This window comes from Nelumbo nucifera, chromosome 5 (assembly GCF_055504915.1).
Source record: "Nelumbo nucifera cultivar China Antique chromosome 5, China Antique-T2T, whole genome shotgun sequence".
Classification (NCBI taxonomy): Eukaryota; Viridiplantae; Streptophyta; class Magnoliopsida; order Proteales; family Nelumbonaceae; genus Nelumbo; species Nelumbo nucifera.
Genome location: NC_142653.1, coordinates 11,183,485 through 11,200,347, shown reverse-complemented (window position 1 = coordinate 11,200,347; position 16,863 = coordinate 11,183,485). Strand labels below are relative to the sequence as shown.

At 47.7% G+C, this 16,863-nt stretch overlaps 1 protein-coding gene and 1 non-coding gene across 3 annotated transcripts; both read right to left on the bottom strand.

The window, feature by feature from the left end:
- Positions 1-758: 758 nt before the first annotated feature.
- Positions 759-4,133, bottom strand: LOC148791230 (uncharacterized). 2 transcript variants are annotated; one of them, XM_088887348.1, is made up of 3 exons: positions 3,889-4,133; positions 3,656-3,774; positions 759-1,744 (listed from the first exon to the last, which is right to left on the bottom strand). In XM_088887348.1, exons 1-3 carry the CDS (start codon positions 4,035-4,037, stop codon positions 1,725-1,727), a joined length of 288 nt encoding a protein of 95 aa, XP_088743474.1. In that variant the 5' UTR covers positions 4,038-4,133; the 3' UTR covers positions 759-1,724. The 2 variants fall into 2 exon arrangements, with proteins under 2 accessions (XP_088743474.1, XP_088743473.1); XM_088887347.1 differs by lacking the exon at positions 759-1,744 and adding an exon at positions 2,759-2,994 and having other exon boundaries at positions 3,889-4,128.
- LOC148791231 (signal recognition particle RNA) lies at positions 886-1,196 on the bottom strand. The gene has a single exon (XR_016076821.1).
- Positions 4,134-16,863: the final 12,730 nt, after the last annotated feature.

Here is a 16,863-nt window from a genome sequence, read left to right as displayed (position 1 = left end):
CATTAAATCCAAGGTTCCAAGGTATCGATACTCGATACGCAAATTTGCAGAGGACATGTCACATCAGTTATTAAAGGTTTAAAACAATTGAAATCACCCAACTCCCAGAGCATTAGCGACCCTGAAAATCAATATGTATCAGACACCAATACGTTGCAAGATTTAAATCTAGACTAAACCTAGAATTAACCAGCAGAATGCTAACAGAATAATCTCAGGTCACAAAACCTCTTAAATTTTGAACCAACTCAGATGCAGAAACAAGACAGTTGAACGGATAAAAGCTCATTATCAACTCAAAACTTGATTGCATTATTAGCTCAACACTTCACTGATTTTTTCAAAACCTGGGAGTAGTGAGCCATGGAAACGAGGAGATGTGTGACTGCATTGGAGCGGTATTATATGGTTTTCACATGGATTTGGTAAATTTGAGTAGCCAAAGATGAGGCACTAAGGTATTAAGGTATGATCTGTCTGGTTTAGATCTCTGAAATCTTATGCTCTCTCCATCAGCACTGCTGCAGCCACAACTCGTCATATCGATCACTAGAGAGAGACAACAGATGGGGTGTCGGGTTGAAGAGCGGGACAAGTAGTGGCAACTGGCAATGTAGGCGGCTAATGGGGTTAGATTGATCGAGCGGATTGGGTTTTGACACGGATAAGGGGCAAATGCTGTATAGCGATCGAGTATATCGCCAATTTTACAACATCAGCTTTACAGTAGTTCAGGAATTGAAATATTTATCAGAAAGATACATTTTTTACCTTACTGGGATCAAATCATAAACAATGCCTACCACAGATGTTTGCCGATTAACCGTATAGTAATAATAATTACGGGAAGAATTTTTTTTTTTGATAAATAATATTCTTAATTAAAAAAGTGATCGTCCAATTGGACTCGACCCCTAGGGCAATGAGTGGATGAGGGGAGTACCGGCTCGTAATCCTTCCACCGACGGGAGCGGGAGGCTGTCGCCGCTCTGTGAAACCAGCCTGACGCGGTGCCCTCCGCTCTAAGAACCATGAATGAAGCTCAAGCTTTCGCTCAAGTTCCGTAGCTCAACTCCCTACTTGGAACGGGCGTGCCAGCAAATTACTCCACCTGATCCTGCCTGTCGGAATTGAACCAATGTTCGACCATCTTGATGCCCCCGCTCGGGTTACAAGCTCTCGCTACAGAGCTCGGCCAATTACCGGGAAGAATTATAGAACATAAACAATATATTTGTGTTTTGTGGTCAAATCGTAATCTGGGTTTGCTTGCAAGTAGTTGCAATAGCTGCAACAGAAGGAGACATGTCTAGCAGGCTATCCAACCACACAACATGAATAGTTTCTCTAAAACATTGAGGTTAGCAGGAGAGAGAGTTAAAGAATCAAAGTGCGAGTTCTTTTCAGGCGTCTGCTGTTTTGACGTTTTCCTGACAGTAGCAAACCCACTTGAGAGCAAAAGAAAATCCCATCCCCTATGGTCCTGTTTACACCATGGAGGTTAGCACCACTTTACTGAAAGGATTTAAGGATCTTCCTTAACCCTTAGCAACTACGGGACAAATTGACCTTTGCTGAACAACAAATAATTTACTGTGAATAATTTGCACAAGAAGATATCATGCCAGAAAGAAATGAAAATGATTTGGGTCTCACAGAAAAGGAAGAAAAGCCCCCAGATGCAAAGCCAATTTAGTCTGAAGTCACTATGACCTTGGTCTTCGTTACCGAGGAACTGCAAAGTCTAGACAATGAACAGAAGGAAATAAAGAAAGAGATTATCAGTAGTGAAAAAAGATTTCCCAGACGAGCAGGTAAGTTAAGAATATTCACATTCCAGGTGAGGAATGGATAAGATTTTCACTAAAGTAGTAGTTTTTTGACTCAAGGTGCTCCAGCAACTCAACCAAATGCTGTCTGTGTGATTGACCGTTGAGATAGCTAGACATCTCACACTCACCTACAAATTGACTCAACATTGAAGATGACCCTGCCTCACCTAAACAACAAAAGATGAAGACATGTCTTCACAACTAGCTGATGACAAGAAACAACAATAAACAAGGCTATTGTTTTGAACTCCAAGGTTCTTAGAACTGCAACCATGAACAAATAATGGCTTGACAGTTGACATTTATAAGGCCAACCTATTCACTAGAGTTTATATGGCAAAAAGAAAATGGAGCTTGACAAAAACAAGGGAAAGACTTGGCAAATACCCAAGGACATGACCCTTATATTTTTCTTGCACCTTGTTTTCAAAACACTACTCAACCCTTGACTTGTTCTATGAACCAAATCCCCTAGATGCCCTTTCTTACTCTTGGTTTCCTGTATGCTATATCTTAAATATGCTTTGCCTTCATACGAAACTTACACAACTTACTAACATCATCAGATAATTGAGGTGAGAAAGAGACAAAACGAACAATTTGGCAATTTGTCATCATGGAATTGAAAACATCCAAGTAAGTAGTAACATGGTACTGAAACATAGTATTTGTTTGGGCTTAATTCCAACTAACTAGGGTCTGCCCAATAAATTATGAATCTTGTCCTGCCATCATGCTCTATCAAGGGCCATGTTTTTCGTTGAATTGCAAAATACAAATACCAAAAAAATGCTTCCATATGAACAAACATAAGCATTTTTCCTAACAATAGATTTCTTATAGATCACATGTATCATCATGCAAACTTATTTTTCAAGGCTTTTCATTTGTGCCCATCATTAACATCACATAATGCAAACACAACATAAATAGTTAAAACACAATCAAATAGAAAAAGCATAGTGCTCAAGTAAATCAAAATAGCCCAATAATGAACCAGACAACAGGTAAATCCTGATCAAACTAATTCATATAAGATGCTCAATACAGAGTTTGGCAACTAATAAAGAAAAAAAAAAAAAAAACTTTTGTCTTCTCAAAATGCCTATGCTTTTTGTCTTGTATAGAGTGAGCAGTCTTTGTCACAAAGGTAATGCAAGTCCTATATCATGACGGAGAAAAAAGTTAGAATACACTAAAAGCAAGAAACAACCAACAATATTAATTAACAAGGTGAAAAACACTAATGAGTATTTGGCAACCAATTGAAATGAACTGATTTCAATTTTTAAGCCTCCTTGAATATCAACAAATAAATTTTTATTAGAAAAGAAGGAAACGGATAAAGAAAAATATGGGCATTGAAGTACAATGGAGGAGATAAAAACAAATACAGAAAATTCAACGCATAGGATCACAAAACAATTAGCCTGCTGAATAAGGAAAAGTAAGACTGAGAATACCCTTACCATCTTAAAGGCAGTATCAATATTCCATTAACCTGAGTTACTAAGTGAATATCCAACAGACTTAAGGTTAAGATAGTTTATATCTGAAAATATTTCATTTTGGTTAGATATTCATTGCATTAGCCATAAGTTTATCATCTAGAATGTACCCATCAGTAGTCATTTCATCGTCTCAAGACGAACTATTTTCTATACTTTATTAGGATTTAAGTAAACATTCAATGTTTTATGGAAGCACGAAATCTTTTTTATTCCAGGTGCTTCTCAACCCCCCCCCCCCCCCCCCCATAAATAATTGAAACAGAAAATGACGAAGAAAAGGCAATTAATTCGAGAATAGAAAAAAGAAAATACCTTGGGAGAGCCAACTCCAGCAGCTTGAATCGACGGCAATGATGGATTTGAGACGAGCGGAAGCAATAGCACTGTGGAGTGGCATCAGAGACTCAACGCTTCCCAATGCCATGACCATCCTGATAAAAGATAAAAAGGTAATAGCAAAAGCCCTCGCTGTTTCAATTAGAAGAAAAGAAACCAAAAAAAGAAAATAAGCTACTGTTACGGACAAATCAAGAAAATGAATTTACCTCGAAGCGCTAGCAGGAGTCCTGCTAACGGAAGAGAAGGGAGCCGGAATGGCGGATCTGGGAGTTAACATTCTTGAAATTAGGGTTTTCGAGCGAACTGTGACAGACCTCGCACCCGCCATTGCAACACATCTGCAAAGTGAAGCCATTTCCAGAACAAGATACTGAGGATTGTAAAACCCTTAAACCCTGCGATTCTGACTTCTTCGTAGCCGCGGAGGCAAGTTGGGAGATTACTATTAGGGTAAATTACAAAGACCCCCCTATAGGGTCTGTGACAAAGACCCTCCTATACTTTGTTTTGCGACAAAGACCCCTCTGTACTATGTATTATGACCATGAGACAAAGATCCTCTTGACCGTTAAAAAACGAAATGCGTTAAATTACCAAAATACCCCACTAAATTTTTTTTATTTTCTTTTTTTTGCTCTTTTTCTCTTAAAACCTATTTAACCTATTATTTTTCCTTTCTTCTCTTATTTTCCTCTCTCTCATTGTCTTCTCCCATTCTCTCTCTCTCCCAATTCTTCGAAATAAAAGGACAAAGGAAACCCATTTAAAGTCTCTACCCTGCACAGTCACCTATTAGACCCAAAAAGTCACCTGTTATACCCAACTCTCATTCTTCTCTTCTGATTTTCTTGTTGTAAGAGATCTTATTTTGGTCCTAACTTTGAAACTATGTAGGTTTTAAATTCTTTGCCCTACCACATAATTACCAAGCAAAAGAAAATGGGGAAGAAGGAAAAAGGTGGAGGAGGAGAGTGGCGAGAGGATAAGAGTACATGACGAAGATGAAATTACTCATCCCTCTCAACATGGAAGCTTTGCTTAGTGTGGTTAAGCCTATGCTTAAACATTATAGAGGGGTCTTTGTAATTTACCCAAAAATAAAGCAAAACCAAGATGGGCATTATATAGACTTACAAATATAAACCATTGAGCATACTAGAACAATGGAATTTCGATTAAAGATCGTTTGCTTTAGAAGCACTCACCGCTTTTAATCAATAAATCTCCAAAACTAATTAAAATTTGCAGAAAAGAAAAGATCGACAACAATAACTTAAAAACGCAAGACCACAACAACAACCAGAATTAAGTCCATGAAGCAAAATCAATAATACTAAACAAAAGGATTTTGCACCTGTAGGGAGATTGTCAACATAGCTGATAAGCATCTTGAGCTTGCTCCCTTCCTCAGAAACAAGGCCAGCATGCATCTCAACAGTCATGGCATCGGCCACTTGTCTGAGCTTCCCAATCAACGTCACACACTTCTCTTCGAATTCCTTCAGTATGGCCATCGCCTGGGCCCAACGACCTAAGCATTGCATCCGATGATGCACGATAAGCGTTGTCGTTGCGCATACAATCGCAGCACAAATCACCGCAGCTCCAACTACCACCTTCCCCTTCCCCATTAGATAAAAAGAAAATCTCAATATTATCATTTTCAATTCCACCAAGAGAAAGAAAAACATATCTCCATCAACGACATATCTGAGATCACTGTCTTTGGGGTTCCTTTTTCTCAGTGTTGAAAACTTATAAGAGCCAATGTTGTTTCCTCCACTCCAACCATGGATGCCGGCAGCTAGCTCCGTCTGAGAAGGCTCCGGCCTTAGCCATTGCCTGAAGGAAGAGATGAGCATCGATTCGATCGTGGCGCGAGCATCTTCAACCGATTCGTCGCTCTTCATATGGTCGGCTATTCACTCTCTCTCTCCCTCTCTCTCTCTCTCCATATAAAAATCGAAGAAAACCTTGTCAAAGACCTCTGTTCCTTCACAGTTCACACTCTTTGGCTGGCCATAAGATCCCTTCCAATGGTTGTGACCTTTTGGTTTTGTGCTTCTCTTCTCGTCTCCCTCATCCTCATTACCACCCCATCTCAGTGCCCTCGTTCGCATCGCCTTTGATGGAGGTAGATTTGGCCCGACCCCTTGGCTGTGCGACACGTGGAAGAAACCGGAGTGACCTGGCAGGAACGTCAGCTCGGCACGGCGACATAGTATGGCCATATTCCAAGAAGAGGCCCGAGCTCCCCAAAAGGAACCCACACTTCCTGGGAGGTGAAACCCGAGCTCTCCCAAAAATCCCGAGGTTAACAGAGAAACCCGCAAGGGGCAGAGCCCGGACTAGCCCACCTCGGGTCAGTCCAAACCATATACCGGCACCTTGGGACAGTAGGACACTCCCATTCGAACTCAAGACTTCACCTCGCGCACCACTCCGGCACCTCGGCTCCAGGTCGCGCAACTGTGAAACCATACCCGACAGGTCCGTACCCTGAGGCAGCATGCCTGACTGGTCTGGATCTGATAGATGGCAATCGCGCCGTAATGGCCACCTGTTACCGCCATCTCAGTTGTGGCAGAGACGGCCCTGACAGAGAGGACAGTGGCGGTTATGTCTGCCCCCCCACATAGACGGTTATACCTTACTTGGTAGAAACTTCGGAGTGAGTGCACCAAGTGGTTATAAAAGACCTTCTTCCCTAGAGAAAGAGGTATGTCATATTTGTGCTTTCTGGTCTTGAAATCTCTTAGTTTCCCTTGCCTTCTCAAGATTATTAACTTGAGCTTCGGAGTATTCCTACCGGGTTCCTCCCCGGAAATCTCCAATTTCTTCCTTGTTTCAGGCACCTTCGACTCCGTCAGAGGCAAGGTTACCGGCAGCTAAGACCGACCGGATTGTGCACCATTATTTGGCGTCGTCTGTGGGAAAGACTTCAAAAAGCCTCCCCTAACCTTTAACTCTCTTCAAAAGAAAACTTAGCATTCATGGCTTCCTCCGGCAGTGACAGACGTAATGCCGACCTAAATGCTGTAGGAGAACACCCTCAGCCCGCCACTGTATGCATCGGGCAGTTCACAGTCCCCCTCTCGGCAAACGAAATCCCTAGCCTCAATGCGCCACGAACAGTGGCGCCTATGAATGTTCCACTTCCCCCCTCTATCGAGACAACCTTTGCCGAACCGACCATTATCCCTCTGGCGACCAGCCAGAATCAGTTTGATGACTTGATGTAATGCATGCGGGCCATGCAAGCCCAAATGCAACAGTTTCAACAACACCAACTTCATCAGCAGCAAGTACTACACCACATCTCTCAGTGCCACTACCAGCAGCAGTTCTCCCAACTGCCTCAGAACCAACCACAACTACCACCTCGGCACCCTGCTGTCAAGCAGGTCAAGCCCTCTCCTCAGGGCGGGCGCCTTCACCGAGGGGAAGCTTCCCAGCCTCAGATCCCCTCCAGAAGCCAGGCCTCATCCCCAGGCAGGAGGGAAAGACTGACTACCCCCGCCTTGCAGCTCGTCGGAGGATCGGGAACCTCCCAGCCAATCAAGTCGGCACCACCTCGGCACTCTAAGTTCGGGCTCCCGCTCGCGGAGAACCAATTCGGCATACTGGCCGCAGACTACCACCAGCAGTCTGGGCCCATTGAGCCCGGCAACACCGAACCAAGCAGCGCCAATATCGGACCTTCCAAGCAACAGCGGAGGCGCCGGCGAAGTCGTCGAACTACCACCCGCGTCTTGCCCGAGCTCCGAGGTAAAGAAGAAGCAAGCTCGGACGAGGTAAAAGTTGCCCCTATTCTTTCAGTCCCTTCCCCCCTATCATCAGAACTTCTCGTTGTTCCCATGCCCAGAGATTTCAAACTTCCTCCGCTAGACAAGTATGATGGGTCCTTTGACCCCAGTGATCACGTTGATGCCTTCCAGTCCCAGATGCACCTGGCAAGGGCCAGTGAGTCCTGCAAGTGTGTGGCGTTCACTACCACCTTCAGGGGAGTGGCCCGCACCTGCTATAGGAACCTGGCACCCGGGTCGATAAGGAGCTGGACCCAGTTTGTGCAAGTCTTCACCGCGCACTTTGTCACTAGTAAGCGGTGCCCCCGAACCGAGGAGAGCCTCCCCGGGATAGTCCAGAAGGAAGGAGAGTTCATCCGGGGCTATATCAAGCGGTTCAACGATGCGTGCTTACAAATACCGCGTCTAGACCCAATAGTGCAACTCGCGGCGGCCAAGAGGGGTGTGACGCACAAGGAGTTCAAATGGCACATGGTGGTCAGCCAACCCGCAACCATAGCTCAATTCCTCAAACTCGTGGACAGATTCATAAGAACGGAGGAGGAGAACCAAAGAACTGAGGGTGGGTTTGAAAAAAGGAAGAGGGAAGGCGAACCTCCCAACCAAGACGACATGAGGAAGAAAGACTCGGCTCGGGGGGTGAAGTCGATCCAGCCGTTCCGAGTTCCCATGGAAGATCGGGCGGACTACACGCCCTTGAATGCAAAGCGGACTGAGATCCTGATGACGATCAAGGACGTCCCGTACGTGAAGTAGCCACCTCGTCTGAAAGGGAACCCGAATGAAAGGAATAAAAATTTGTATTGCAGCTTTCATAGAGACCACGGTCATAGCACTGAGCATTGTAAGAATCTCCGTGACGAGATAGAGGAACTTATCCGTCGCGGGTACTTAAGAAATTTTGTACAGCATAATAATAATAATAACAATAATAAGATAGGTCGGCATGGGGAGCATAGCAGAGATGCCCCCGAGTCTAGCAGCCGGCCAGCAGAACAGTCACAGAAGCAGCCCCCGGAGGAGAGACCAATTCGGGGAACGATTCATGTGATCGTTGAAGGATCGATTGTAGTAGGATGCACCTCGACAGCAGCTCGGGCATCAACCCTTGAGGTCGCCAGAGAACAAAATCCCCCAAAGCGGCCAAGGACGGAAGACCCCATATTCTTCACCGAGGACGATGTGTGCGGGGTTCACTACCCCCACGACGACACCCTCGTCATAAAGGTAAAGATCAATGACTTCGAGGTCAGGCGCATACTGATTGACTCGGGCAGCTCGGCAAATGTTCTCTTCAAAGCCGCGTTCGACCAGCTTCAGTTGCAGGGAAGTGACTTGAAGCTCGCGAGCACTCCTTTGGTGGGCTTCAGCGAAGAAAAAGTCAGGCCCCTTGGGAAAGTGATAGTACCTGTGGAAGTCGGCACATGGCTCTACGTAGTCAGACTCAACAACGACTTCTTGGTGGTCGCGACCCCCTCCCCATACAATGCCATAATAGGTCGGCCGATCACCCATATCCTACGAGCGGTGGTCTCCACTTATCATTTAGCAATGAAGTTCCCTACAGACTTCGGTGTGGGGGTAGCGCGGGGCGACCAGCTCGAGTCCCGCAAGTGCTATGTCGCTGCCCTAAAAGGAAAGACCAAGGTGACCGGCGACCTCGAAATGGAGCGGCCTACAGAGCAAGGCGAAGAACGAGTTGTGCCCACGGAAGAAACAGTCGTTGTTCCGACCTCAGCCGCAGACCCAGCTCAGACGCTTCAGATCGGTGCTTCCATCCAAGAACCCCTACGGACCGTACTGGTAAGTTTCTCACTTCAAAATTTAGATATTTTTGCATGGTCCGCGGCAGAGATGCCCGGTATAAACCCCGACCTTATAACTCACAAGCCGAATACTGACCCAGTAGTTAGGCCCATTAGACAGAAGAAACGCAACCTAGCCCCAGAACGCTGGAGGGCGGTCGATGAGGAGGTCGAGAAGCTCCTCGCAGTAGACTTCATAAGGGAAGTTCATTACCCGAGCTGGGTGGCCAACCCTGTTCTGGTAAAAAAGGCAAACGACAAGTGGCGCATGTGCGTCGACTACACTGACCTGAATCGAGCTTGCCCGAAATATTGCTTCCCCCTCCCCAGGATCGACCGCCTAGTGGACGCGACCTCGGATCACGAGTTGCTAAGCTTCCTGGATGCCTACTCGGGCAACAATCAAATTAGGATGGACCCGATCGACGAGGAAAAAACTGCCTTCATAACCGAGTTCGGCCTGTACTGCTATAAGGTTATGCCCTTCGGACTAAAAAATGCTGGGGCAATCTTTCAGAGGCTTGTGAATAAGTTGTTTCAACCCTTAATTGGCACAAAGATAGAATGTTATGTAGACGACATGGTCGTCAAGACAGTTTTCGCATGAATTAATACAAGATTTGCATCCTGCCTTTCAAATCCTGCGTCAATTTAGCATGAAACTAAACCCAAACAAGTGTGTCTTCGGTGTCACCTCGGGTAATTTCCTAGGATACATCATCAACAGGCGCGATATTGAGGCCAACCCGGACAAAATAAAGGCCATCCTAGATATGAGACCACCTCGAAAAGTAAAAGAGGTTCAGAGGTTAAATGGTAGAATTTTTCTTTTTTGTTTTTCCTTAGTTTAGTTAATCTATCATGAAAGGTAAAAAAAGGTAAAGTAACCTTGTTTTGATTGTCCTCTAATTGGATGTCCTCTTCTTGCGCATCTAGAAAAGGTATAAATAAATCAATCAAATTCCGAGAGGCTTCGTGAAGTGCTTCTTTAGGAGTTAAACTCTCATTCGTCCATATTTCGAGAAAAAGTATATATTGTTTCTCATTCCCATTCCCATAAGAATGAATACTATGATTCGCATTTCGAACAGGCATGAATACAACATCTATAGGATAACTTCCATCTTGAGAGTTATTTGGTGTTTTCATATGATATCTGCGATTCCTCTCGATTTGTAATCCAATACACAAATCAATTGGTTCTGTCAGGCTAGTTATATGTTGTGTAGTATCAACGATTTCCACAGAAGGTGGTGAGATGATGTCTTGAGCAGTTACGTATCCAGGACCCCTGACGCAAATAAATGCGTCGCGAGTTCCATACAGATTACTTCCAATACAATTTCTTTCAAATTCATTAAAATTTCATGTATTGATTCTTCAATACCTACTATGGTAGAATATTCGTGTGGTATCTTCTCAGATTTTGCACGTGTGATACATGTTCCTTCTATTTCTCCAAGCAAATCCCTTCGCATCGCGATGCTTATCGTATCAGCTTGACCTTTCATAAGCGGAGACAAAATAAAACGGCTCTGAGTCGTTTCATGTCCAAATCGGCAGACCGCTGCCTGCCCTTCTTCAAGGCAATGAAAAGCAAAGGGTTCGAGTGGAACCCAGGATGCCAGCTCACGTTTGATGAGCTCAAAAGATACCTCGCAAGTATCCCAATTTTGACCCGGCCCGAAGAGGGCGATGTTTTAGAACTGTACCTCTCGGCAAGCGACGAAGTGGTTAGTTCAGTACTGATAAAGGAAGTAGATCGGGTCCAACGACCCATCTATTATGTTAGTAAAGTATTGCAGGGAGAAGAGACGAGACATCCAGAGATAGAAAAGCTAGCCTATGCGCTGGTCATTGCGGCCCGTAAACTCCGTTCGTACTTCCAAACCCATACCATTATCGTCCTCACCGACAAACCCTTGAGGCAAGTGTTGCTCAGGCCCGAGGTCTCTGGTCGATTGACGAAGTGGGCCATCGAACTCAGTGAGTACGACCTCCAGTACAAGCCACGAACTGCTATCAAAACCTAAGCCTTGGCGGATTTTGTTGCAGAATGCACATTCAGCTCCGAGGTCCTTAGCCCGATTGAGCACGAGGCTCCCAGTTCGGGTGAGCTCGGTTCTCCCAGGCCGGTTGAGTCCGAGTACCGTGAGGTCGCATCCAGTTCGGTATCTCTCCTAGTTAGGCCAAGCGCGAACTGGGATGAAGAGCCCTGGATCATTCACGTAGATGGCTCCTCAAATCAGCAGGGCAGCGGAGCCAGTGTAGTTCTCTGCGGCCCAAGTGGCACGAAACTGGAGTACACACTATGTTTCGAGTTCGCAGCATCCAATAATGAGGCGGAATGCGAGGCATTGATAGTCGGGCTAGCCCTGGTCCAAGAGGTGAAAGCGAAACACATAGTTATCTGCAGCGATTCCCAGCTTGTTGTTAACCAAGTTACAGGTGAATACGAAGCCCGCGAACCAACTATGATCGCCTACTTAGCAAAAGTAAAGGAGGCTCTGCTTAACTTCCAGTCACACTTCATCAGGCAAATCCCGAGGTCAGAGAATGCTAAGACCGATGCCTTGTCCCGGTTAGCCAGCACCAGTGACAACACCATGAGAACCGTGTACATAAAGGACTTGCCTCAGCCTAGCATTCTCGGGGGGGCAGAGGAGGTCGCTCCTGTCACCCAAGAAGATCCGAGCTGGATCGATCCACTCGCGAGCTTCCTGCTACATGGAACCCTCCCTATAGATCGCAATGCTGCTAGAAGGGTAGAGCGCCAGGCAACCAAATACATCATAATAGACGGACGGTTGTACCGAAGATCCTACACGCTCCCTTACCTGCACTGCTTGCGGCCTCCCGAAGCCGAGCTCGTACTCCACGACATTCATGAAGGCCTGTGTGGCAGACACCTAGGGCGTAGGGCCCTCGCTCAAAAAGCACTACGACAGGGGTACTATTGGCCAACAATGAAAGCAGACGCCGTTGAGCTAGTTAGGAAATGCGATAAGTGCCAAAAGCACGCCAATATTCACCACCAACCCGCCGCCGACCTCAAGTATCTCACCAGCCCATGGCCCTTCGCACAGTGGGGCATCGACCTACTCGGGTCATTCCCGCCAGCAACGGGTGGGAGGAAGTTTCTAGTAGTGGCGGTATTACTTCACAAAGTGGGTTGAAGCTGAAACTCTCGTAACAATCACAGCTTGAAACGTCCAAAACTTCTTCTAGAAGAACATAGTGTGCCGCTTCGGGCTACCTTGGATACTGATCTCCGACAATGGCAAATAGTTCGAAGACATCAAATTCCAAGAGTGGTTCCATGAAATGGGGATCCGGCAAAACTTCACGTCGGTCGCGCACCCACAAGTAAACGGTCAGGCAGAAGTCACGAACAGAGCTATTCTCCGCGGACTAAAGGTTAGGCTAGACCGAGCTAAAGGGTTATGGGCGGACAAGCTGCCCAGCATTCTATGGGCATACCGAACTACAGAGAAAACCGCCATCGGAGAAACTCCCTTCAACCTCACCTATGGCACGGAGGCAGTCATCCCAGCCGAAATCGAAATCCCCTCACTTCGGTTGGAAGCATACAGCGACAATACCAATAACGACGAGCTACGTACCAACCTCGACCTGCTTGACGAGGTGAGGGACCTCGCATACATCAGGACCGCAGCGTACCAACAAAGGGTAGCTCGGTACTACAACGCCAGAGTCAAGAAGTGGAACTTCCGCGTCGGCGACCTAGTTCTCCGCAAGGTCATGGTACCTAAGCCCGGCGTTAGCAAACTCGGGTAGAACTGGGAAGGACCCTACCGAGTAAAGAAAGCACTCGGAGGAGCGTACGAGCTCGAGACCCTGGAGGGTAGGCAAATACCCCGAGCTTGGAACATCGTCAACCTAAGGCGATATTACCTATAAGTTACCAAACTAGGCGGACTGTGAGCCGCTCCCCAGAGCCTAAGGGCCAGAACGCCGAGGTAACAAAGACCTCAACACTACAAGACCCAGTCGCCTCTCCGGCATGGGCAAAAACCTAGGAAAATATCCTAAGGGCTAAAACGTCGAGTTGAGGATACCTCGGGACCTCGTCAGCACAAACTAAGTGTTAGTGCCAAGAGAGCAGGCAGCACGGGTATGAAACCCAGGGTGTATAGCTCGCTCCAAGCCAGGCCTACTAAACTGATGTTTTCTTTACCCATGCGGAGAACAGATCGGGCATATAGCCTTACTATGTTGACCCGCCTCAAGCCTCGTTTTGGGGACCTAATTCTATGTAGGTCGGCAAAAGAAGAGTAGTTGCACAACACTTGAGCAGAAAAAGTACTTCATTACTAATGTTTGCTTTATAGTGTTCAAAAAAAAAGAGAAGGAAAAATGAGCTCGCAGGCTCGATACATATCACTTCGGGCTCATAGGCCCGGTACACATCACTTCGGGATATCCCCCTTGCCCTCAGAAGGGACTTCGGCAACACTCGAAGGGTCAACCTCGTCGTCAGAGTCTGGATCTTCATCGGCCGCAGCAGCCATCTCCGAAGTGATACGCGAGGTGGTGATGGCACGGATATCAAGCTCGGGGTAGGAATGCCTTATCATCCACCGGCTCAGTTTGAAGCCCCTCCGATATGAGCACACCATCAGGTCGTCGAAGCGCCCCGACGCTATGTAGTCGTTGACGGCCTTCACCTTGGTGTCCTCAAGGGTTGGAAGAAGATCTCGAACTTCTCCTTGATGTCGGCCTTGAGGTATTCCACCTCGTGCTCCAGGCCCCCTTTCAAGGTCGCGAGGTGTTTCACGACAAGCCTCAGGGCGTCGTTCTCCCTTCGGAATCTCTCCAACTCGCTCCTCTGAGTCGAAGTCTCGCCCTCAAGACGTTGGACCCGCTTACGAATTGATCCCAAAGCCTCTTCAGCAGTTTGCGCCCGCTCCCAAGATGATTCCAAGGCCTCCTCGACAGCCTGTGCCCGCTTCAGGCTCCTCTCTGCTTGGATAATTAGGGCATGGATGGAGGAGTTCGCCTGCCAAGCAAGGAGTCTGTTCGACAAGAAAGTAAAGAATGAAGGAAAAAAGCACAAAGGGAAAACCACGTCAACTTACCACCATAAAATGAGACGCTGCACGTGCGCCGATGTGGCCTGGAGGAAGCTCAAACCATTCCGCGACCTCGCCTGGGTAAACGACCTTCTTACTCTTCCGAAGAGCACAGCTCGGAGTCCGCACACTGCCAACCCCCTCCTGGCTCCCTGAGCTGGAAAACATTATCGGAGTTCGAGAAGCCTCTGTGGTTTTGGCTTCCCGAGCCTCTGCGACGCCGGGCTCCGCTGCCACTTCGGGGATAGGCCCCGCCGCCTCAGGTTCCCTGCGAGAATCCTGGTTGATGATCGGAAGGTGGCTCGGGGTTTCGGACTCCACGGCCCGAGGAGACTCCACGCGAGCACGCATGGTGACCCGCTTCCTCCTCTTCATGCCATCAAGTAGGTTGGCACTGCGGGTCTTCTCTGCCTCCACGATACCTGCGAAAAGAGTTCGGCATCAGTACAAAAAAAAAGGAGGAAACTAAGTAAAGAAGCCTACCCGGACTCAGACCAGCCTGAATAAGTTTAGCTTCCAAGAGGTATTCTTCACACTCGAGCCCGACCTGGGCCCAGGACTAAAAGGTCTCCTCCATGTCTTTATCCAACACGACGCCGGAGTCAGGGACAACCGCCCTCCATTGAGTAGGAAACGACCACCCTGTATCACTTCGGACCACGAAGTAGTCCCGCTTCCACGCCGAGACCTTGTTTGGGAGTTTGTGAAGAAGTTTGAATCCCGGGCGGGGAGACAGGTAGTAAGCCCGCCTGTGCTCGGGAAGGAAGCTCGCTTGTTTTTTGAGCATAAGAAGAGCAGAAAAAAGTTCTAAGTCTAGAGGAATGACATATTCACAGCAGAGGGATATGGTCCCGACAACATTGCGAATAGAGTTCGGATGAAGCTGACCGATTGAAACGCCGAAGTGGTTCAAGACTTCGACGATTAGGGGGTGAAGAAGAAGGCGCAGCCCGGCAATGAGCTGCTCCTGGAAGACCACGATCTCATCTGGACCGTGCTCCCAAGGGAAGTTGCCCGAAGGTATGCTATATGCATACTCCCCAGGCAGGTCGAACTGACGAACAAGGGACCGAAGTCTCTCAGACGTCATAGTGGAGGGTCCGAACGTGTCCGGCATCCGAACCCGATGAGAAGTGAACTCTAGGCTAACCGGGGTGACCCGTGCTGAAGGCCCTACCTCGGGCTCATCCAGAAGGCTGTCAAAAGAGTCAGCCCGACCCGAGGTCTCCGCCTCAGGCCCTCCTAAGAGGTTATCTAAGCTACCCGAACTACTTGAACTAGACATCGCAAAAGGAAAAGGAAAGGAAATTGAAAAAGGCTAAGGGGACTTACCAAGGGAACGATACCGAACTAAGGAAAGTGACGCGAGATGAGGACCTTGGCCGCAAGCTAAAGGAACGATCGCTGAATATTGGCGAAGGAAAAGTGACCAGGGACCCCACTATTTATAGTCGTTGTACCCCCGAGGTGGAATCAGTTTAGCACAAAATTTTGACGTTCGATAGTTGATAAATCGTTTGGCGTCCGCGCGTAAGCTGTACGCGACCCGGGCTGACTCTGGTCAAGCAGCGCAGATACTGGTCGAGCCAAGAGCATCGATGGGTCAGACCGGGAAATCTTCGAGCTGGACTAAGCACGCCACAGAGCAAAATCCACCCGTCAGTCCGTGAACTCCCCACGTCGGGTCAAGACCCCGGGCACGGAGAGTGGGGGGCAATTGATGGAGGTAGATTTGGCCCGACCCCTTGGTTGTGCGACACGTGGAAGAAACCGAAGTGACCTGGCAGGAACGTCAGCCCGGCACGGCGACATAGTACGGCCATATCCCAAGAAGAGGCCCGAGCTTCCCGAGCTCTCCAATAAGAGGCCCAAGCTCCCCAAAAGGAACCCACACTTCCTGGGAGGTGAAACCCAAGCTCTCCCTAAGAATCCCGAGGTTAACAGAGAAGCCCGCAAGGGGCAGAGCCCGGACTAGCCTACCTCGGGTCAGTCCGGACCATATACCGGCACCTCGAGACAGTAGGACACTCCCATTCGAACTCAAGACTTCACCTCGCGCACCATTCCGTCACCTCGGCTCCAGGTCGCGCAACTGTGAAGTCGTACCTGACAGGTTCGTACCCTGAGGCAGCACGCCTAACTGGTCTGGATCTAATAGATGGCAATCACGCCGTAACGGCCACCTGCTACCGCCATCTCAGTTGTGGCAGAGACGACCCTGACAGAGAGGACAGTGGCGATTATGTCTGCCCCCCCCCCCCCCCGCCCCCACAGAGGCGGTTATACCTGACTTGGCAGAAACTTGGGAGTGAGTGCACCAAGTGATTATAAAAGACCTTCTTCCCCAAAAAAAGAGGTATGTGATATTTGTGCTTTCTGGTCTTGAAATCTCTTATTTTCCCTTGCCTTCTCAAGAGTATTAACTTGAGCTTCGGAGTATTCCTACCGGGTTCCTCCCGTAAATCTCCAATTTCTTC

Bases quoted from the DNA above. Each gene is read 5' to 3' on its own strand.
- LOC148791230 (XM_088887348.1), bottom strand. From the start codon at position 4,037: ATGGCTTCACTTTGCAGATGTGTTGCAATGGCGGGTGCGAGGTCTGTC. The intron at 3,775-3,888 runs GTAAATTCATTT...ATCTTTTATCAG, and splicing joins ACTCCTGCTAGCGCTTCGAG to GATGGTCATGGCATTGGGAA. The intron at 1,745-3,655 runs GTATTTTCTTTT...TTCATTGTCTAG, and splicing joins CTGGAGTTGGCTCTCCCAAG to ACTTTGCAGTTCCTCGGTAA.